Source organism: Tachypleus tridentatus, chromosome 9, assembly GCF_004210375.1.
Source record: "Tachypleus tridentatus isolate NWPU-2018 chromosome 9, ASM421037v1, whole genome shotgun sequence".
Taxonomy (NCBI): Eukaryota; Metazoa; Arthropoda; class Merostomata; order Xiphosura; family Limulidae; genus Tachypleus; species Tachypleus tridentatus.
The window spans coordinates 33981284-34005900 of NC_134833.1; the positions used below are offsets into that span (position 1 = coordinate 33981284).

General features: G+C 33.1%; 1 protein-coding gene across 3 annotated transcripts; it reads right to left on the minus strand.

The window, feature by feature from the left end:
- Positions 1 to 345: 345 nt before the first annotated feature.
- LOC143225035 (protein N-terminal glutamine amidohydrolase-like) lies at positions 346 to 23885 on the minus strand. 3 transcript variants are annotated; one of them, XM_076453695.1, is made up of 7 exons: positions 23746 to 23885; positions 21521 to 21640; positions 18934 to 19033; positions 14950 to 15003; positions 13230 to 13381; positions 5053 to 5177; positions 346 to 1637 (listed from the first exon to the last, which is right to left on the minus strand). In XM_076453695.1, the coding sequence occupies exons 2-7, from the start codon at positions 21589 to 21591 to the stop codon at positions 1534 to 1536; spliced, it is 606 nt and encodes a 201-aa protein (XP_076309810.1). In that variant the 5' UTR covers positions 21592 to 21640; positions 23746 to 23885; the 3' UTR covers positions 346 to 1533. The 3 variants fall into 3 exon arrangements, with proteins under 3 accessions (XP_076309810.1, XP_076309811.1, XP_076309812.1); XM_076453696.1 differs by having other exon boundaries at positions 21521 to 21628; positions 23746 to 23883; XM_076453697.1 differs by lacking the exon at positions 346 to 1637 and adding an exon at positions 1995 to 3626.
- Between the last annotated feature and the right edge of the window lie 732 nt (positions 23886 to 24617).

Consider the following 24617-nt stretch of genomic DNA (forward strand, 5'->3'; position numbering starts at 1 on the left):
CTAGTGGTTAAGTCACAAGACTTGCACTCTGAGTTAACTGGGCTAGCAATCTGGATGTAAAAATTAACTTGTAAAAATACCAGCTGACTTCTAATTCAATAGGAATTACGGTCAAAAGTCAATACGGAAGAAAAAAACAAAAACAAGGCACTGAATCACTAAAATGAGTTAAGAAAAACATGTTGGCTACAATTAAACAGACAAGCTTAGTTTATATTGTGTTGATTTCTAATTGCAGTTTATAACTTTGCTTAACATGGATTTCATCACTTTCTGACAGTGAAGGGCTCTTGCCTTAAAAGCAAGGTCATAACCTCTGAAGTATTGAAACAGGCACAAAATAAGTTAAGATGCTAATTTTTTTTTTATTTTTGCTTTTCATTTTCTACACTATTTAAGTAAAATTTTTATGTTAAAATTCATGTGTATGTATAAACAATCTACATAAATGTTAGTTTTGTAGGAAAAAAACATTGTTGTCACTGGCATAGTAAAAATTTAAATCTTATGAAGTATATTTGGTACAATCTAACTAGAGACTTTTTTTGTTATGTTAAAATTTCAAATTAATAGTTTAAAATATCAATGATTTCTTTCAAAAGAAATAAGAGGTTTAAGTTACACTACAAATTTGTACAAAGCTGTGGTTTACTTATCACATGATTTTCAATATGCACAAGTTCATTTTCTTTGTTTTCTAACTACAAAAGTTTTCTTGTATACTTATATGGACAAACAGTATGAAACATTTAAAGATTACAAAAAAACAACAACTGAACACTGAAATTAAAATACTTAGAGTTCAAACAATTTTTTCCTTATTTTTAAAAAAACACATTGAGAGGTTTTGTACAAAATGCACAAAGAAATACATTATTACTAATTTTTAGTCAAAATAAATACAACAAACAATTCATCCACAAACTTAAAATCAGCAACACATCCACATTGCTAAGGTAATTAGTTAGAAACTTGTTTTTAAAGCCAATTATATTTTTGATCAGTTTTATACTAAAGTGACATCTGTAGTTCACATGGCTAGAACTATACAGTACCTTATCTTAATACTACCAAACACTATACTAAAAGCAACCAAGAACACAAACAAGTCTAGATAAGTAACTTTAGATGTACTTTAGTCCGAAAAACAGCGATCAGAATAATTGGAAGCTTTTTTAAAAGCTGTATTGTAAATTTTTTCCTTCCGTATCACTTATATTCAACACTTGTTTTCTAGTTTTTCTGCTTATATACACAAAATGATAGTCAATTTTGTGGTGTCCAATATTAAGAGTTATATTTTTGATAAACCAGGAAGGTAAGATCATACAAAAGTAACACTGTTGTTCAATAAGGAAGGGTGATCACTGAAGTAACGGCCACATTTTTCATGGTGCATTGGTTAGGTACGCAAGTTTTCCCCACTGTTTAAAAAATATCAAATTTTCTCATACTCCCAGATGCCGGAGGTACGGGTCTAGGTTTGCTCTCATGAACACATTTCTGTCAGTTCCACCTATTGCTAGTTACCTATCAATCAGGGAAATATCTTTCTATAAACTGGTTCAAATTCATCAACTCCCCAACTCCAGTTTCAGGTTTCATGCTAATAAATTCTTCTAAGTTGTTGGTGCTCTCTGTTAAAAATAACAATCTATTTTAATGTAACCTAGTAATTAATACTGAAGTAATAAGTTTATTTCTCTCTCCCTTACATGAAAAAGGGCTTAGCTCGATGAAGCAGAAACATTGGTGAAATTTCAATATTTTTTGAAAATTTAGTTATCTTTTATTTTTGAAGTAGTCTCTACGTAAATCTCATGCTCAGGGATCTACTCATGTTTATTTTTACAAAGAAAAAACATTTTATCCAGATAAGGTATATCACAGTTTGGGTAGTCAGCAACTATGAAAACTTAGTACTAACAGGACTAAATTAAAATACTGTTTATTTCTAATTATTATCCAAGGTAGAAATAATAATAGTAAAAGAATTTTTTTAGTTTTTTCCTCTTATAAAAGATGAGAGAAAGTTTGTAAAATGAAAAGGTATAGCTTATGAAAAACAAGACAGTAAAATAAGTCTTCTGTGCAACTAATTATGCTTGACTGTTTAGCTGTTCAAAACCACATGAACTAAATATAATACAAGAATAATTACTGTGAAAACTATAGGAACAAATCTCTGCATAGAGAAACTGTTTAGTTTAGACTATACTTCTGCAGAATAAATGTAACAGTCTAGAACTCAACTTAGAAAACCCTTTGGTTTCCATAGCTACATTCTAGGAATCCTCTTCACTTTTCATCCAAAGACAATTACCAATAATTAAAAGATATATCATTAAAATGAGAATATAAACAAAACAAAAACAGTGATTATTTTACAAAAATGTTATTTAACCCTTAAACAGTGGGAATATAATAGAGGCATCAACTGATGCTGGTTGCCTTTTAAGTGTTAAGCAGAAAAATTTAATTTTCCACTCATCCAACTGAAAACAAAAGTTAATCTGGTTGTTTATGCCAATTATGATTTAAATTATTTGCAACAACTTGCAGCAAGTTCAAATATTTTAGGCATAAACTGATTAAACTGTATAATTTAAGTAAATAATACAGAAAAACATTCCAAGAGTTTGTGCCAATAAATTTGCTACATGAAAGAAACAAGGTTAAATACATCCTTTTCTTATGCTACACCCATTATAATAAGTGGTCCAACACTCAAAATAATGGAAGTGGTTTGGTAAGGACACAACATATTCCACTGCACTTCATGTGTATCATTTATGCATGTCAAGTTTTACGATGCAATCTGAGCACGATTTAAATACAAGTATTATATAGCTGGGTCTGTTTTCCAATCCTACATTTTGATAATTTGAAAGAATTTCTTTCACAATTATTGTTAAAAGTCTATGGTTAATACGAACTAATGTATGATTTAACAGTTTTTATAAAATTAAAAAACAATGAATGCATTAAAATTGTTCCTTGGTGACAATGCATTTATATCAACCACATGCTGTTTAACTAAATGTTATGATGTTAGACTTCAAACCTGTTACCCTTAAAAAGGAAAGAAAACACTATTTTCAAACTTAAAAGAATTACAGAATGCACTACAGGATTTCAAATAACCGAGCAAAAACACTATTTTACATGGAAATAGTTTAAGCTTAAAAATATGGAGTGCTGGATTTCTTGAACAAATCAAAACTTTGAGTACAAAGATGCCTAGCTTTTCAAAAATCATGTTTCTTCTCTTTTCACAACAATGTTCAGGTATTAAATATTTCTTATATCAAAACCTTTTCTGGTAAATTTGCAATTTTTTACAAAAGGTGGAAGTTTTTTTTTTTTTTTTTCTTTCTTGCACATTAGTGAGCTTAAGGATGAAAACAAAAGTGAAATTTTGATTGTCCCAGGTCCTCAAAGCCATAGAAGGTCTACAAGATCTCTTGTGGATTCTACAATGTTATGTGGTACTATATATTTGTTATTTTTAGTATAAAACTACACCAAAGACTGACTATCTACACTGCACTCTTTCCACCATGGGGAATCAAGCCTCAATTTCAACATGTCTGTAAACATATTGCTGACTTCTCAGAAGATCACTACTAGAATGATAAGTAAACAAGGACCATTAGCCATTTTTCACCAATGACTCATTTTCCAATAATAAAACTTGTAGTCTGTTACAATAAGAGCTGATGGCTCCTTGAAATATCTAAACAGATACAGCACACATCTGTTTATAATTGCAAAGATTAGACAAGTATAGGCTGATAATTCACGATTATTGAAACACTACAAAATTGATTTACCTTAAGGTAAGTGACTGAGTAAATGGGGTATTTTAAGAGGCAGACATTATGAACCTTCATCCTTCCAATTAAATATTTTTTAAATATTCTAGAGCAAATCAATATATTTTGGAATTTGTTTCACTGTGCCAGTCACTTTTTTAGTACATTTCTACTAATAAAAAAGGACAATTATTTAATGACAGATAAATGAATTTTATCATTCCTGATGTCAGAAAAGCATGCAGGTTTAAGACATTTTAATACAAAATTGATAAAGTCCTATAACCCAAGCACTTTTGAAAGATCTACTATTCAGAAGTGCTTGGGATATAGGGTTTTTACTACTTTTGAACAAGTTTTCAGTAAAATGTATTGTAATTTAAGCAAGTTGTGCACTATAATGGCTGTCCAGCATCTGGACAGTTAGAAGAATCTTCATATATTGATTTTGGTTTAGTATAAACATCAAAGCAGACAAGACAATGTTGATTGAAACGTACTATTATTAATATGTTATCTCTGGCCAATTAATATTAAATAAAATCATTTTTCTTTTACAACATTCTAGTTACATACAACCTTAATAACAATGCAAATAAATAAAACTTCAATTTATATTATTTTATGCTGACAGATTTACATGTGTACATTGCACAAGTGAAGTAATGACTGCACTTTGTAAGAATACAATATCCTCCATCTACTTTGTGGGTATGCAAACTATCATTAAATCTAGTATGTTGAAACGTCAGGTGACAACACTGACGATAATACCTTAAAATGTGTGGAAAAGCTATAAACATGCAGAGCTAAGAGTAGATTTTTTATGCAAACTATAAAAACCTGATAACTTTGATGTTGAATGAACCAAGGCTAGAATATACTAAGGTTGGTTCATTGTAGTTTAGTACATAACACTGCTCTAATCTGCTTTTTCCACCACTAGCATCAAAACAGTTTTTAAGAGATGGAAGCCTGCAAACTTCCCACTGAGACAATGAGGGGTAGATATACAATGTGTTTAATAAAATGAAGAAATAGAAAATTAAAGTTACATTGAACACCAAGTATTTGTAAATATGAACATTGGTGGCAAAGCCGATATTACAGACTGCGTACTACAGAAACAGTTAAAAATAGAAATGTTATGAAAGTCTAAAAGAAGAGAAGTGTTATGAAATCAGTATTTGCTAAGCTATTTAATTCTTGGTATAACCAAGTTGAAGAGTTTGAATACCTGATGTCTGGATGCATGGAAAGGGAGGAGGAGATTTTATCCAAGCACCATCCGAATTTTTCATCCGAGAACGATCTGAAGCAAACTTCTTTAGAAAAACCTCTCCAGGAATGACACGAAATTTTCTGTTACAGAGGGGCAATTGAAAGAAAATGCTCAATATAGAAATTTATTGACTGAAAACAGTGAGAAAATTCAATAAAAATATGACAATTAAGGAAAATGTTTCCCAATTTATACATTGAATGTGTAGTTACTGAAAAAATACAATCTTTTAAAAATTGGAAATTCTTTATGTTCTGTCAAACCAAATTCTCAAAATAAAGAATGACTTCCCTCATGAAGGCTTAATTTCTAGTTTATACAAAGGTTTTAGTGTTAGATAAAATTTTATTTATAACTATAGAATTCTACTGAGCTTTAAAAGCAGATAGCAAACTATATAAATACATACATTCAAAACACAAGAGCAAAGAGAGTTGCTAATTGAAGAGAAACAGAAAAGTTAACTTTTGTTTCTCTTTTCAATTAAATGACTTGCTTTGCTCTTGCAAGATATTAATAGTACATTTCACTGCTTAGTTTTAATAATCTAAGAACATGCAGGAATTTTTGGCAGCTTTCAGATCCTATTTTCCTATAACTCACAATCCTCTGATTATTGTTGGAATAGAGTATACACCACAAATAATAAGAACTGCCAATGCTTATGTATAAAAAACAACTCCATTTATATTTCTTGTTTAATAACCAAGGGAAGGGGGGAATTGTTCAGTCTGAAAATGTTCAGTAAAAGAAACTATGTTGGAACTTCAAGTTTATAATGGTAAAGAATCTCAGGCTTGTTTGCACCGAGTTGGAATTAACAATAATTTATCTTTAAATATAAGGAAAAAAAAAAAAAATTATTTGTCTCTCTCTTCCCCCTACATCACTGGGCCAATATCAACCCAAAACTTTGTGCAATGGTATTTTGGTACAAGGGACACTTTAATGGAATGCTTATAACCCCTTCCACCTTCAAATATTGCTGTTATTGAGCATTTATTATCTTTGATGTAAGTTAATGTTAACTGCATTTATAGGTGTTACAATGTCTTTATACCAAAAGAATAATATTAAGTTTGCTACAACACAACATTCACTGTGTGGGTGAAGGGCACACAAATGTTTTATACGTCTTAAGAGTGCATTAGCACTATGGTGGAATGCAAAAAAGCCACCAGTACTGTACTAAGAGAAACTCAGATGAAGTTTCTATTCCAACAGTTACCACAAGTCTAATATGAAGAGCTGTTTGAGTCATACCCATTATGTACTTTGACCCATGCACTTCAACTTTCTTCCATAGGGCATAATGAAATTCAATTAATACCATGAAACAGTGTGGAACAGCATTAAGAGTTGGGTAATGAAAGCACCCTCATAGCCAGTACCTCTTCATACAAAGTCACCCTGATCATCATACTGTCTGTCCATCCATGTACGTGCGTGACCTTACAGAATGTTTGGAAAGGTATTAATAGATCCTGTAAATGTGTTACGTTACAAACAAATGTTATGGAAAGTTTGACTGATTGATTGATTTAGTGTTTTATGGCACAAAGCAGCTAGGCTATCTGCACCAAACGTCCAGTAAAAAGGTAAAAATAAATTAAATGTAGTAAAATACATAAAAGGGAATGAAGGTAAAACAAAACATCATTTAAAAACAGAAAAAAACATAAAACCAATGTTGACACCAAGTCTACAATATTAAGAGAGAAAGTAGAATAAGAGAAGTTGTAAAGGACTTTCTCTAGCATAATGGTAATGATCATAACCCGCCAGGAAGACTAACAGGTAAGTACAAGAACCACCATCAGTCACCTGAAGTTGGCCTTTCCAGTCCTGGTTATGTTGTCATAACAGCCATTATCAAAAGGTAGAATAAGAAAAGTTTTAAGACGCACATAGCAAAATCGTAATAAAAGTTAGCCAAATGTCCTGTAGAAAGGTAAAAGTAAAGTAAATGTAGTAAAATTTGTAAAAGGAAACAAAGGTAAAAACAAAGCAGCAATTAAAACATAAAATGGCATAAAACCAATGTTGACATCTAGTCTACAAAGTTGTAAAGGACTTCCTGTAGCAGAATGGTAATGATCATAACCTGCCAGGAAGACTAACAGGTAAGTACAAGAACCACCGTCAGTCATCTGAAGTTGGTCTTTCCAGTCCCGATTCTGGGTGATGTGTCATTATGGCCAGTACTAAAAGGTAAAGTAATAAGAGTGTTAAATGACATGTAGCAAAGGTGTAATAACAACTCGCCAGCACGACTAACGGGTAGTTCAAACAGCAGCGTTAGTCACCTGAAGTTGGTCTTTCCAGTCCTGGTGTCGTAAAATGGCAGAACATTAAATAACTCAACGTCAAATTGAACTAGAGAGATTGAGACTCTGAAAAGGGAACCACAATTAAAAAGGTGTAATGAATAAATATCAAACACTTAAATGAGGTTAAAAAGATTAATGGCCATTAAAAAACTGAAAACTTTATCAAGGTAGACAGTATAACCATCACCAATAACACTGTCAAATGTCACAGATAGACCCTGGGATAGAACATGTTTAAAATAGTGCAGTCGTTGAGAGTTGTAACGATGGCAAGAAAGTAAAATGTGGCTTACAGTGTTTTGAGTGTTACACAAATCACACACTGGTGCATCAGTTCCAGATAAAAGAAAACGATGAGTCAAAAAACTGTGACCAATGTGTAGTCTAGTTAGAACAACTTCCTCCTTCCGAACCTTACGGAAGCTAGGTGGCCAAAGCCCAATATAGGGTTTTATTTGAAAGAGCTTGTTGTCACGTTGCTCACTCCAAGTGAACTGCCAGCTGGTACAGAGCCGAGCCTTGAATACAGGACTATAGTCCATGTACGGAATAGGCACAGTGTTGATAGTGCCAGAGCAGATAGATTTAGCTGCTATGTCTGCAAGTGCATTCTCGCGAATACCAACGTGGCCTGGTATCCATAAAAACTGGATAGAAGTAGATGTTAATGAGAAATGGGCCAGTCGGTTTTGAATATCAGCGAGAACGATGTGAGCCAACGTGAAGCAATTCCAAGGCCAGCAGAGAACTAAGGGAGTCACTATAAATAGTGCAGTCAGAGTATTGCTCAGCTTCAATATGATCAAGGGCAAGAGATATGGCATACAGTTCAGCAGTGAACACAGAAGCTGTAGAGAGGATTCTGCGCGCAACCACCGAACCGCAACAAACCATGGCAGAGCCCACAGAGTCACCTGATTTTGAACCATCTGTATAAATTGGAATAGAAAGGTTGTTCGAAAGATGTTCAGTAAATAAAAGATGCTACTTCCAATCTGGAGTATCTGCCTTTTTCAGATAACTAAAAGAAAGGTCACATTTGGGGGCTGTAATAAGCCATGGGTGGATGGGCTGACCAATGGATTCTGCAATATTTTCCAAAGACAGACCCAATTCAGCCAATTGCACCTGGATGTGAAGGCCAAAAGGAGCAATGGCAGATCGTCTGTTTTGAAAAAAGCAAGGACCACTGAGGAAGGAAAACACATCCCCAAGTGGGATGCTTTGGTAAGGAGCGAAGTTTTGAAGAATACAGTAAAGACAGTTGCAAACAGCAAAGGTGCAGAGAAGGTTCGTGAGATTCCACATATAAGCTCTGAACTGGGGAGGTGCAGAAAGCCCCAGTGCAGAGTCAAAGTTCTTGATGATGAATGGGGTCCAGCATCTTTAAGGCCGAGGGTCTGGCAGAGCCATAGATCATTGATCCATAGTAGAGTTTTGAACGATAAGAGCAAGATATATCTTCAATATAGAACACTGATCTGCTCCCCAACTGGCAGTAGAGAGGACACGGAGGATGTTCAGTGCTCTTGTGCATTTGACCCATAGCTGCTTTAAGTGTGGTATAAAGGTCAGCTTACGGTCAAAGATAAGCCCCAAGAACTTGGTCTCAAGGACCACTGGCAGCAAAACTTCACCGATACAGAGTTCAGGATCAGGGTGGATACACCGTTGGTGGCAAAAGTGCATGCGAACGGTTTTAGAGAGAGAAAAATTAAAGCCGTTCGCCGTAGTTCACTTCAGTACATGATTGAGAGCAGTTTGTAGTTGCCGCTCAATATATATCTCATGTTTGATGACTGACATGAGATGTGAAAGTCGTCAACATAGAGCCTGTTTGCAACAGCGAGAGGGAGTTGTTCAGTGATGGCATTTATCTTTATACTGAAAAGTGTGACACTCAAAATACAGCCCTGAGGGATCCCAAGTTCCTGGACAAAAGAACAGGAAAGTGTCAAACCCACACAAACTTGTAATCTCCTGTCCACTAAAAAATTTTTAAATAAAAATAGGCAAATGGCTACGTAACCCATATATATGGAGGTCTCGCAAAATGCCATACCCCCATGTTGTGTCATAAAGCCTTCTCAATGCCAAAGAATATTGAAACAAGATGTTGGCATTTGAGAAAGGCTCCTCTGATTGATGTTTCAAGTTGAATTAGGTGGTCCATGGTGAAGTGCTGTCGTCGGAACCGACACTGGGTGGGTGAGAGGAGGTTGTTTGATTCAAGGAACCAAACAAGACTACCATTAACCATCCTCTCTAAAGGTCTTACAGAGACAGCGCATCAAAGCAATTGGACGGTAGTGTGAAGGAATCTTGGGATCATTCCCAGGTTTTGAGAAAGGTAAGATAATAGACTGGCACCAGGCATCAGGAAAAAAATTCTCCTGCCAGATCTGGTTAAAAACAATTAAAAGAATATCAAGTGAAGCAGGAGAGAGATAGCGCAGCATGTCATAGTGTACATCATCAGGTCCAACAGATGTGCTGCCAGACCGATGAAGGGCCATTTTCAGTGGGACAATTATAGTAAAAAAGACAGTCAGTTTGAAAGGAAAGAGATGAATGCTCTGCCCAAGTCTTGATGGCCAAGAAGGTGGAGGAACAAGCAGAAGTGCTAGATACCCGGCAAAAGCTTTCACCTAGAGTATCGGCAATGCTCTGGACATCAGCTACCTCATGGCCATCAGAGAGTAAAATGGAGAGGGGGACAAAATTGTAGTGCCCACTGACCTTTCGAATCCTGTCCCATATGACCTTGGAACTGGTGGTAGAAGATATGCTAGATGTGAACTTAATCCAAGATTCCTTCTGGCTTTGACGTCTTACCCACCTAGCATGTGCCCCGTTGGAAAGCGATGCGGTTTGAAAGTGTGGGATATCTATGAAAGGTATCTCAGGCCTGTTTTTGAGCCTTCCATGCCAAGTGACAAGCAGGATTCCACTGCGGACGAGGATATCGTGTCAAGGTTTTAGGAATACACTGAGCAGCTGCTTGTATAATACAGTCAGCTACCGCTGCCACACAGTTGTCTATTGATGGCTGATTCATGATGGCAGGATCAAGTTCTGTGAGAGCAGTGAAAGTGGACCAGTCTGCCTGATCCAGCTTCCACTGGGGCACGTGGGTAGGGTGGCATCGACCACGGCCAGTCTCTCTCAAAAGTATAGGAAAATTATCACTGCCTAGTGGATTATTGTCAACCTTCCATGAAAAATGGGAAAATAATGAAGGGAAGCAAACAGAGATCTATAGCAGTAAAGGACTGACTAGGTGCGTGAAAACAAGTGGAAGAATCAGTATTGAAAAGAGAAAGATTGTGATCAGAGATCACACACTCTACAGAGCAACTCCTCCTATCAATAACAGCACTTCCCCAGAGTGGATGATATCCATTAAAGTTCCCCAGGATTAGAAATGGAGATGGCAACTGTTCAACGAGAGCATCAAGGTCTGATTAAATCATATGTCTCTCCAGGGGACAGGTATAGAGAACAAACAGTGATGGTATGACCCAAGGAAACACGGATGGCTACGGCCTCCAAGGGTGTGTTGAGTGACAAAGACAGGATGGGCACATGCTGATCAACCAATAGTGCCACCCCTCCATGTACTCGTCCATCACACAGCCGTCATTTCTGTACAGAGAAAACTGCCAAATGGTAACTGTTTCAGCAGGTTTTAGAAATGTTTCTTGTAAGTAAAGATGCACAGGATGGTAGGTAGCAATCAGCGTTTTGATATCATCCAGATTAGAACGTAAACCTCGACAGTTCCATTGTATCAAGGTGGCCATTTTTAATGACGGGTAGGCAAAGTGGCTGGAGAACCCTTCTGTTTAAGACCATGTCTTTTTTCCTCACTATCCTTATTTGGAGGAGGTCTATCAACCTCCATGGATCCTGCCCTGCGTCGATTGGGTAGGCCTTTGTTGTTGGAAGGGAATTCCAGTGACTGAGGACGCGAACGAATAATTGTTTTGCATCATGGGGTTGGAGAAAAAGATGTATCAGAAGAAATGCCTGTATTTGAAACCGAAGGATGTGGATCTTGAGATTTGTTGGACTGTATGGGAGGAACAGAGGTGGGTGTAGAAGTTGATTCAACCTTTTTAACCATTGAGGTCAAAAGGCTTTTCATTTGTTTTGAAAACGATTCTTTTGGAGGTACAGAGAGATCTGTCTGCACTCCCACTGTAGTTGTTGAACGAAGTGCAGCAGCATATGTCCGAGATGGAGTGGTGGACAGCAATTTCCGAGCCTCAGGATAACTAATGTTATGGGTCGTTTTCAAATGCTGCACCTCTTTTTCCTCTAACCGTTTTGGGCAAGAACGAAAGTAGGAAGGGTGGGAACCATTGCAGTTGACACAATGTGGGCCCGTGTGACACTCATAGGCATCGTGGTCCTTGCCACCACAACGAGCACATGTTAGGGAACAATGACAGGACGTCTTTGAGTGGCCGAACCTCTGACATTGGAAACATTGAAGAGGGTTTGGAATGTATGGCCGTACCCTGCAAATTAGATAACCTGCCTTAATGGTGGCAGGTGCACGTGTTGATGTAAATGTAAAAACGAGGATATCTGTCAGCAGTGTAACACCATCTTTGCGAGTGGAGAGACAAGCGAGAATCTCTGACTCAGGGATGTTCTTTAAATCCCTCTCAACAATAACTCCTCGTGATGAATTCAAGGTAGCATGAGGGGTAACTTCAATAGGTACATCCCCAATTGCCTTTGAATTCAAGAGGAGTTCACTGTGTTGGGATGTGGATGTTTCAATCAATATGTCTCCAGATCAAAGCTTCTTTACTGACTTTGGAGAGCCAGCAAGTCCCTCTAGTCCCTTCTGAATAAAAAAGGGGGACATTTGCCCTGAAGGGTTTTCTGAAATAGAATGTAATATAAGAAAATGGTGTACAGGTGTTACAGATGTTCAAGATTGCTGCTCAGAGTCTTCAAAACGTGATTGTTTACCTATTGACTGTTTTTTCACTATTTTATTTAGATTTTTTGTTAGAGGATCCATAGGAAAAAAGGAAAATTTCAGTACCCACTGACCCCACCCATCATGGAGCCCTATGAGGGGATGCACTACAATGTCATGCAAGGACATTGCAACAATGCTAGGGTTTCGTGAGCACTATACCCAAACAACAGCATCAGACACAATGTCCACAACACCCGTTGAGAACTTCCAAGACTGGTATTTGGTTGACTCTAGCCCAAGTGGACCAGCCGATTGACCCAAGGGGGGCCACCCAAAGGCCGCCCGTCTACAGGAATTCAAGGCCAAAGTGGTGTGTTAGGGTTGGACCCCTCAACCACCAGGATCCTCTCCTCCCCTTCACAGGTCGCCACGCACGGCAAACACGTGGGTGGATGTTTATATCATAGAGGAGGTAAACTGAAAGAACAGAAACTTCCCTGGGAGGACCCTTACCACGTACAGGAATCCACACCGAGGGGTTGTGGAAAGTTAAGACTTGTTTTTTGTCATAGCACCCTCTCATGACCCAGATGTAAGAAAAGTTTATCTTGGATTATACAATATATAAACAAGTCAAGCAAGCAAGTAAAAATAAGCCTTATCCATGCTTTGTATACAAGAAGAGTACAAAGTAACAACATTAGTTTATGACAGAAATGTTTGAAGCTAAGTTTTTGTAATGAATTAAAAGTAATGAACCTGATCAGATGCCTTAAAAATTAAATGTTACAAAAGAACAAGACAAAATAAAAAAGGAAATGTTCAATTTGAAGGTTCAAAACCATAATACACAAGCAACTCACCTGTGATATTCCGGTTTTAACAGAAAGTCAGACCGTAACGTCTGACTGCCGTACGTACTGAAGTCTACAGGAAAAGATAACATGCTGTCTAAGTCATACACCAAGGCTTCCCCTTGATCTGGTGGCGTGTATATTAAAATAACATGGTAGTCCTAAAATTCAATGTAAACTAACTATTACACAAAATCAGCAACAAAAATTAATTTTCTAGACAAAACACATTACTTTCTAATAAAATAAAATAAAATTTAGATCAAGAATATATGAATATATACTTTTGCTTCACCTACTAGTTTATCACAGTTTGAAATAATCCCAACACCATACATGTAAAAAAATAAAAAATGCTAAAAAAAGAGTAATGGATCATTTATAATCTAATTGTATATATTAAAAAACTAAAAAGGTTAAAATACAGATGATATAATTATACTAAAATAATGAGTAAACAAGGAAAAATTACATATTTCACAGTAATTGAAAGTAACTTTTTTCAAACCAATTCAATAAAAACAATGCTATTAAAATCTACTTTAAAGTTACAGAAAAAACACCAAAAAACTTTAGTACAAAAAGAATATTTAGTCAGTTCTGTTACCACTGAAATAAGTGCTCTTGAATGCAAGCAATACTTTTGAAGAAATACTTTCAATTTCTTACTTTTTTGCACTATCATTTGTAGACATTTTCAGGCTTAACTTGGTGCAGCTGCACAAGGTAAACTTACTATTAATTAGAAGAATAAAAACACATTCAGTTTAAAAGTTGTAGGGCTGGGTGAGTAATTATTTTGGAGTATCTCTTAATGCCATGGAAATGATGAACTAATCGATATTTGTGGTTCCAAGTGTCTCTGCATTTCATTATTCTAACTATCCAGGTCTCATTTTACAATAACTTATTAGTTGAATATAATCAATTAAGAACCCCAATAACTAACACTGACAACTAATAGCATTTCATAAGTCACATTTCATTGCATCCCGATTGTTAAATGTTACATGTAATGAAAGAGTATTGAACTACTGAAGTAGATGAAAATAGAATGATTTTAGAGGAATTGTGATGTAAGCATTGGACAGCTGGTGATGGCATTTCTAGATTTCTATATACATTTCTTAATAATTGATCTTTAATTTTGGCAATGTACTTAAGACTAAAGTCTGGATCTTGTAGTGGTAAAAAGATTGATCTAAGATTATTTCAGTGAACTATCTTGAATGAACATAGCAAAATTTCCAATACATATTTATTTAAGCGATGACATTTGTAGTACAGGCTAATCACAATACTCAAGAATAAACAGGTTTTGCACAAGATTTAAAAAGGAGGTTTCTCTTGTAGAGATGTTTCAAAACAACTAAATAAATTAACTGCTGATACTGACACACTCGTAGATATGTTTAGCTTCATTTACTCACGCTTATTGCAAAGTCAAGATACTTATTTCTTTACATAAAATGTCTAATTATAGCTTACATTTAATAACAGTCTCTATGCAATTCCACTTATATTCTTGCACATATTTTAGAAATGTAAGCTTAAGAAAGTGTGAAAAAGGAATCACCTATATATCTAGATACAAGTATCCAGATTTTTCTCAATAAACCTAAGGCATTACATTTTTCTTTTTCAATCCTTTTAAAAGTTTCTAGAACAGATAACTGGCTGCATATTTTTGTTGAAAAAACAACACAAAGACAAAATACTTTGAACTTACCCAAACAGTTAAGTGGTTCTCTGCACTCTTTGATCGCTGATGCCACAAAGGTACCTGTTAACAAAACTGCTGTTAAAACTCGTGTGTTGTAAACACCTTTAAAAAGATATATTATTCAAATTATGGGTAAATGAACATAGTTAAATGTGAAAAAAGAGAGACAAAAACAGCAATAGGTACTTCTTAAAACTGGTAGCCATTAAACTTATTTATTTTGATGAAGTTACATTTAAATTGTTTCATACAATGGTAATAGCTACTTATTATATCTGAAAGCTGTGTAAATGGTTACAGTTAACAGTAAATACAATTGTACTGATACTTGGTGCTTACTATAATTGATACACATCCTTTATTTATTACAGTAAATAACGAAACTGAGAATAAGTGTTTGGCTATGTTTTAGTTACTTTCATAACAAGAAAAAAGTACATGTAAAAAACCAAAAAAGAATTAACGCTTGCAACTTGACTTAAAAACTTTTGCACTCATACAATACAAGCAGATGTGAAAAATTTGACAATTCTTAGTAATGTTAAAGTAGTCTTCAATTATTTAAAATTTAAAATGCTGTAATTTAAAACAAAATATCAATATGCATATAAAATTGATTATCTTAAAAAGGCAAGATAATTCATTTTATTTTACTATTAAAATAGAGAAGGTTTGAATAATTTATACCTGGTCAAGTAGAGTTCCAAGAATGGAAATATAAAAAACAAAAAGTTCAAATCTGTTTAATCCATAGGTTTGTAACCTCATATCTGTCAGTAAACTGAAAGGTTTATTTTCTGTCAGTTACAAATAATTCAACAGCATGTGTTGAGATAATTTGATAATTTTTGAAAGCAGGATGTTCTACTAAGAGCATGTCTACATATGAAAAAGATTCGTCAGTGCTAGTTAACAGCATAGCTCAGACATATGTACAAGTGTGAAATTCCATGGAAAGATAATAGGTCACACAGGAATAGAAAAAAATGGAAGTGAGCAAGCAAAGATAGAATTTAAATACTTCCTTTTGATACTAAGAAATTAAAACTCGCATAATATTAACAGTTGAATTATAAACTACACTTTGATGATAGGTTTACTGATTTACATTAATAATAGTTTAATTACATTTTGAAAGTAATTCTGTAAAAAGGTCATGAATTTACTTTACCCAACCCATTCTGAAGAAATAATTTAAAAAACAAAACTGTACTATATTACAAATAATGGGTTAAAACCATGGGTCACGTGTGCCCAAAACTGAAGTCAGTATTGGTTAAGGAGCACCTGCTGTTTAAAGAAAAAGACGTCATTAGAAACTGCTATAAAAAGTTCATATTATAAAACAAAGACTGGGAAGTTTTCAAAACCTTTGGTTATTTAAATCAAAAACTAGTTTTTCAAACAACGACTGTAAGCAAAGTTGCCATATACAACATAAAGCATCTGTATACTGTCACATATAAGTACTCCCAGCAACATGTGGAAGTTATTTAATTGACATGCTCATGCTACACAATAAAAGTCATGGTTGAGAGACAGCAGAATGTTCCAAATGCCAGTTAAGTAAGAAAACAGATCAAACTTCGTACCACTAAGCCAAAAAACTTCAGAAAATTAGATTTTTGCTATATATTAAAACAAGAAAGACTAGGGCACTGGTAACCTTACAATATCAAAGAACATGATACACAAATTAGAAAAACAATATATACATGCAGGAGTAAATAAAAAAGAAGGCACATCTTGGTTATTATTACCCATAAAGAGAAAGTAATAAGAAATACATCAAGCCAGAAGAAAATTAGAAAAACAATATATACATGCAAGAGTAAATAAAAAAGAAGGCACAATGACATCTTGGTTATTATTACCCATAAAGAGAAAGTAATAAGAAATACATCAAGCCAGAAGAAAATTAGAAAAACAATATATACATGCAAGAGTAAATAAAAAAGAAGGCACAATGACATCTTGGTTATTATTACCCATAAAGAGAAAGTAATAAGAAATACATCAAACCAGAAGAAAAAAATTAGAAAACAATATATACATGCAAGAGTAAATAAAAAAGAAGGCACAATGACATCTTGGTTATTATTACCCATAAAGAGAAAGTAATAAGAAATACATCAAGCCAGAAGAAAATTAGAAAAACAATATATACATGCAAGAGTAAATAAAAAAGAAGGCACAATGACATCTTGGTTATTATTACCCATAAAGAGAAAGTAATAAGAAATACATCAAGCCAGAAGAAAAAAAAAACTTTAAAAGCTGTAGAAAATATTGGAGGGCAGTCATAAGTGAAAACCAACTTCAAGATGAAAAACAAACAAAAAGTTAACTCTTTAAAAAAGTTCCTATGGGTTAGAAACTAGCTTATAAAGAACAGAACATAAACAGAGGCAGATGATGCAACTGTATATTTTTTGCCATTGATACACTTTGCATCATGAATTACTACCCCAAAAGCCAGATATGTATAACAAACTAACTACTGGTACATGTTAAGAAAGATAGACAATAATATTAGTGTTTACTTAACTTGCACATAACATGTCATTAACCCTTTTGCAGTGGGTCAGGATTCACAGGCCATGTCATTGCATTTGTAGACTTTCAGTCAAACTATTTTATAAACTTACATAAATAAGCATGGAATCAAACTAGATAATTCAAACTTTAATGAGCTAATTTCTTAAGTGGAAAGAAAATGTAAAAAAAAAGAACACATTTAAACATAGATTTTAGTGAGTCAAGTGGTTGTTAAATGTATTGCTGTTTAAAATTAGGTGTATGCAATGTCAAACTACAAAGTGTATAACTTTGTACAAATTAAAACTATTTACAAGCTAAAATATAAACTTCATCTTTTTATTTTGCTGAGATATGGCTTACGTACTGAATCATAAATGGTGACCCCACTGAACTCTCCATTTTTTGAAACTGGACCTTATATACTCTTAAAGTATATGACATGTGAAAATCCAACCAACAGCTTAGAATGTCTCCATGGTGGTTTTTCCCACCATTTTAATATCTGAAAAGGCATTCATGTTCTTTTGGTCCATGTTTAAGGAGATAGGTTGTGTCTTTAGTGTGCTCAAAATTTCACGTTAAAAAAAAAAAAAATGAAAATACCTTAGTTAGTAAGTTTAATAAATTATAGTGCAATTTATGGTATCAATGTAGTTATTTGTGTATAAAATTGTTCAATACTCTCCATGTGTGAAATTTGAAAAAGGTTTAGCAACAATGTGTCCAGCAATAACCAAATACAAAATGTTGTAGTAAGAAGAGAATTGTTTGCTTTCCAATTGATTTGTTGTGCTTATGTTAAGAAAAGCAAGTTAGTAATTTATTCCTATACAGTAATAATCTATATACATAGATTGTTATGTAATGCAGTACTGGACGTGTGATTTTTGTGCATTTAAATCATATCAGTATAATGATGGTTACAAGGTTGGATAAGTGAAGACCTCACATAGAGTATAGAAAATAAAGTTTAACAGAAAACAAAATTTGAAATGTATTTATAGATTACACAAATAACATTTGAGAGTTTTTGTGACAAATAATAACATGAAAGTTACTTTGTATTCAGACTAGTAATGAAAGACTATTTTCACAAATCTTTAGTAAAAATATTCCATTAAAAATCTGATTTCACATATACAAAATACTTGTAATCTTTACTAAAAGTCTACCAAAATTTTATGAAAATACACATGCTGTATCAATTTATAGCGCAAATACCAAATGTGTACAAATGTATAGATGAACGTTTTTATTATAGTGAACTTGTTGCAAGAGGGTAAAGATGCAGAAAATAGTGTTCAGTTAACTTACACATATCACCTCATATATATGCAATATCTTACATATTTCACCATTAAAACCAAAAGAAAAAATATAACTCTTAATACCTTTGAAGATGAAATAAGGCAAATTGTTAATGAAATAATGACTACTGTCAGTTCTTACAGTTTTGTTTTCATTTGAAATGAACACCACATAACAATACTGGAGTAGGTCAGGTTGTTGGTTTTTCACATATTCACAAAGTTTCCAAACATTTTCCTCACTGAAAAAAAAAACAACGTACTATCAATAAATATAGTTACAGTAAAAACTGTTTAATATGTACATACAAAAAAAAGAGTTCTTTTAGGCAATTCTAAAATTAAATCAATAACACAAAATTAATGGATTTGTCTAGTATTACATGATATAACACTACTTCTAAAAGTCTTAATCAGACTCTAGTGTTCAAAAGTCCAAGAGGAAGTTTCCACCTTTAAACTTTATTCAATAATAGTAATATGTAGATTCATACAAATAAAATGGATGATACACAAAAGCTTCATATTTCATATTTCAGAAAGCTGTTACTGACATTATTCTACATTTTAACTTGTTGTCAACTGATAAGGATATTATTACCATCTATTAAGATATTAATATCAGTTTCAAGTAGAAACTAAGTTAATATTTTTAAAATGGCAAAGTATAGTAAAAAATAAGATGTTTATTGAAGAAAATTTTATTCCCTGACAGTATGGGATACAATTAGAAATAAATTACTGAGCAAATGGGAAAACACTAATGCACAAATAGGATTCCTCTTCTTAGCCACTGGGCATGAAATATCTAGTATTATACATTAGGTATTTGATATTAAAAACCAATTCAAAATGATACCAAACATAAAGCAAGAATTGAATGTAGTGTTTAAGCTTTAATATGTGATGCAGTGAGAATAACCAAAAGTTAGAGTTTTAACTAATGCTTTCTTAAAAAGGCACATCTGTTTCAAATCAAAGAAAGAACATTACAAACCAAAGGGAGAAAAGAATGCTATTCCACTATACTCTAATTCAATTGAACTCCTGATTTCACAAAAGGTCAAATGTTTTATTTACTTTCATACTCGTTTTGTATGAAAGTAAATAAATGCAAATATACTATTGTTGAAGTAGTTTATTGAGTATAACCAATGACAAATCATTTAGCAATATCACTGTAGCAAAGTTTGTGTTTTTCAGCTTTAATTAAAAAAACAAAAAGATAAATATAATCATCCAAAACCATTTTCTGTACACCATATTCCACACTGGACATAGTTAGGATTATTTTGCATTAAACAGTTTTAATAATGGTGGTAAAAGAAACATCTAAGCTGGTTCTTATGACAAGTATAGAGAAAAGGTCAAATGACTGGAATACTGATGTGAGAGAGAGGAATCCAAACTAGAAGGATAAAGAAAAAGAATTGGACAAAAGAGATCTAAACTGAAATGACAGAAAATCAACACAAGATATTGCAAATAAAGTTTCTAAATTTCTTTAATTTTTCATGCGATTTCTTTCTAAATTTATCACAATTATATGGAGAAAACTGGCTCTTTTGGAGAACCCAATATCAATTATTTGCTTTTACATGTAAGAGAATTGAATGGTCTGGTGTTGATAAGAGTATACCACAAATAATGATCAAAGTAAAGTGAAAGAATTATAGGATATAAAGACGAAGCTGGTTGGGTCCTAACAAAAACTGGATCAATTACATACTTTAGGGGACGTTCAAACAAACTGATTGATAAAGTCAAGATAGCTAATGTAATATGGTTTCAAACATTGTACGAAAAATCCTTAAAGATGAAGATTACTTTATAAACTGAAACTGATCATAAAATACCCTTAACAACATGAAGAAAAAATAATCAGATGAAAATATATAATCTTGTGATCAAGTGGAAACTGGATGTCACAGTTACACTATGTTACAAAACAAACCTATACAAAAACAGTACAAATACAGATTTCTGTCCACACATAAGTAAACAATATAATCAGATTTACAGAACTAATGAAAGGCTAGTTGATCTATTGATGTTAATCCTGCATCCTCCAAAACAACCAAAGAAGTTAAAGTGAAAGGTAGACTTTAGTATACAATACTTTAGTTAGAGTGTAGATTACATTCTACCAATAATAACCTAAACATATGAACTATGAAATAGTTTAAAATAATGTTCATATCTTACATTTATCTTAATCATAAAGAAGTCAATATTGATGTGAAGGAACTCTTTCATATCAAAAACTATACACAAATATTGTTTGATATTAAATACATAAATGTTCAAATTGAAAAGACTAACTCAGATTCAATTTCCATTATTATAACAAAACTTCACAATTTACACTAAATTACATTATTCTTCAGCTTTCAGCATTTTCTCCACACATTATCAGCGAGAGTATTTTAAAAGTATTTTCTTAATATCCAAGTATGTTTGTGACCAATAGTTGAACCCACTGAAAAAGGATTGAAATTCACAGAATTCAACATTAACTGAACATTTTTTGTCATGTTTTAATCTTTAAAAATGCTTAACAGTTGTCTTTTTTTAATATTTACTTAATATTTTCAGCTCTTCATAAGAAAGTGATAAAAGTATTTTGGCTTCAAACCCTTAAGAATTCTACATAAATGAGTTATGATTGCCAATTAATGATTTTAAAACACTTAAATCAAGCTTTCATTGATTATTATTTAAAAACTTACCAATAAAAGGGTGTATAACAACATTCTTGGGCCTCTGGAATAGAAAGCTTTTTCAAGGATTTTAATTCCATTTCTCAAGCAGATGAATTTTGACCAAATATGATTTCCCTATGCCAGTAACTAGATTTACAACAAGATTTTGTTAAAATACTGAAGTGTGAATACACATTGACAAAATGAATTATTACAAAGCAACTAAAAACTTCATAAAACTTAGTCATTAATTTACAACTGCTTTGAAGAAATATTTTTACTAAAAATAATTACTAGTGTAGCTGATTTCTTAACTCTTATGGTTAAAATGCCTATAAGTACACACTCAAATTCTATTAGTTTTCTTATTAGTAGCAAACTACTTTATGATGAACTGAGTGACTTATCAATATTAAGGTGATTATATCTTATATAGCCAAATACATGAACATTATGAAAATTATACCCAACTCTTCATAATTCCATATACAACATTAAAAACCTTCTTTCACAATACAATTTTCATCCACTAATCCTTAATTAAAATAATTATTACTGTATCTCAATGATATTCATATTTTGGACCTAATTTCAAGCTTTAGGGTAGGAGCTGAAAGTATGTAAGACTGGATAAAAAGAAGGCAAGCTGCTATTTGAATAACAAATAACTTACCCTTAGTTCTTTATTAAAAAACACCAAGTAATGCACACACACAATGAACATATCCTTTTATAATAGCTTGCAGTATTTTCAGTTAAGCTCATTTTGCACAAGGGACTCTACTATTTACTTTTTTGTTTCCATAAATCATTTTATAAAATGTTACCAGTTAATACACTGACAAAATTTCATCCAGATTCAGTCACTTTTCACTTTGTAGGGTCATAGTTATTCCACTCATGTTCATTATTGATGATAAATATAAAACACCTCATGATGAACATATTCAAAAAAATCCATCAATGAAATTGACATATGTTTTACCTTAAAGGCCTATCTTAAGAAATACCAAATACAAGTTTAAAGAATTTACAATTCAATTGTAGGTGTCACTGGTTAGGACACATTTGGAGTATTCATTTAGTCTTGGGCTCCTTATTGTAGGAACGACATTAAATAGCTAAAAAGCAATTATAAGAGGGCTACTAGGATGGTACTTGGGAAGGAAAGGTTGTCACATGACAATAAGTTAAAGTCTTTGAAATTTATCTTGAAATAAAGAAGAGTTAGAGGGAAGTCTCACAAAAGTGAGTAATTATTGAGATTGTTAATAGGATTAATAGTGTAGGTGTATCATCTATTCTCTCCATAAAGCATAAAAAAAAAAGTACTAAATGACACAAATATAACTGTTGGCTGGGTATGAGCCATTTTTAAGACGAGAGAGCTGAATTTTTCTAACAGGATGGTTGGGCTTTTGAATGTCACCTTTAGATGTAAGGGATATAATTTTTTAACATTCATACTACTAAGATTTGCTACAAGTTTTATTTTTGTTTTAAAGTTTAGTTTGGTGGATAGGATAAGCTAGATGGACCAACAGACTGTTTATATTAACATCTGGTCAACTTGGGCTCTTACAGATGCAGTATTATCAACTTAAATTCAGGGCTCTTTTTGAGTAGATATTATAAATTATGAATTTGAAACAATTTTTTTTACTAAAGCAGTTTACTTAAAACAGTTGACTTGTATTTTTCCAAAGTCTAAAGTGATAACTTTTATTAAAAAGAAGTTACAATTAAATAGTTCAAGCATGGAAAAATAAGATATTCAGTAAGTTGTGTTTTATGACTTACTATTGTTTGATGCTCTGGTACAATGTAAAAAAAACAAACGAAAATGAAAATGTACTGCAGTACTACAAGTATTACTGTAATCAGTCAAGTAACATTACCACTATCAGCTAACCTATCACCTTAATTTGTTAGCACCATATCACAGATAAGATGCGATATTAAAACTAATAAATGTGACAAATGGTATCACTTTCTGTAGTTAAAAGTATTACCATTCAACTTAAAATCACTAACATAGAATTTAGTATATTTACTGTTATAATAAAATTTAACCTGGGTAAGTTAGGCACAACAAAGTAGCACTAGCTTGCTATCATTATTAATCTAGTCTATAGACTAAACTACAGTACAGATTAGATGCAATTCTCCTTACGTAATTCAGCCAAATTAGTTAACGAACAATGAAAATAATAAATGGTCTTCTGAAATCAAATAACACATTATACACTTACCAGCTATTAAATCAATGGCTATTAATTGTAACAAACAATAACTTTTAACTTTCCAACAGTTCCAGTATCAAACCAAAAATTCACATAACTCCGACTTTCACCCCTCTGTCGGGTTGCTTCTTTCACTACTACTAAACGACACGTTGAACACTTTCACACGTTCACAGTATATATATATATATATATTTATATTAAAAAAGGTAGAATATTCTTTTTTTTTTGTTAACAGTTTTACATAATTTAAACTTACGCCTATTTATAAAATCCAGTTTATTTTTGTAGTGGTTTATATCATTGGTCGACTTATTTGAACACAAGGAAATAATGCATTGACAAATTTCACAAATTTAAGGTGTATAATTTGAAAAAAAAACAGAACATTTTCATTTTGAAACACTTTTAGTTGCATAGTTTGTTATCACTAAAGAGTTTTTTAATTATTGTTTTTCATGGGGCACAAGGACTTATCCAGAAGGATGTTTGAAATAAGTGATGACCCAAGCGCGGCAAGCAAACTGCACCGTCTCATAACAGTTAAAAAGAAAAAAAAGCCTCTCACATGTCCCAGCAACAATACATCACATAATTTCGAAGGATCCTCGACCGAAAAAGGATACGTTTTACGTTTAACGGTCACATATTTCTAGCAGCTGAAAAATATGGCTGTTTGTGTGTTTTTTCTTATAGCAAAGCCACATCGGGCTCTCTGCTGAGTCCACCGAGGAAGGGGGAACCCCTGATTTTAGCGTTGTAAATCCGTAGACTTACTGCTGTACCAGCTGGGGGCGCTAAAAAAAATGGAACTATGTATTGATGCTATTCCACATGAAGACATAGCGGTAAAGTCGCCAGATGCAATAGATATTTGAATT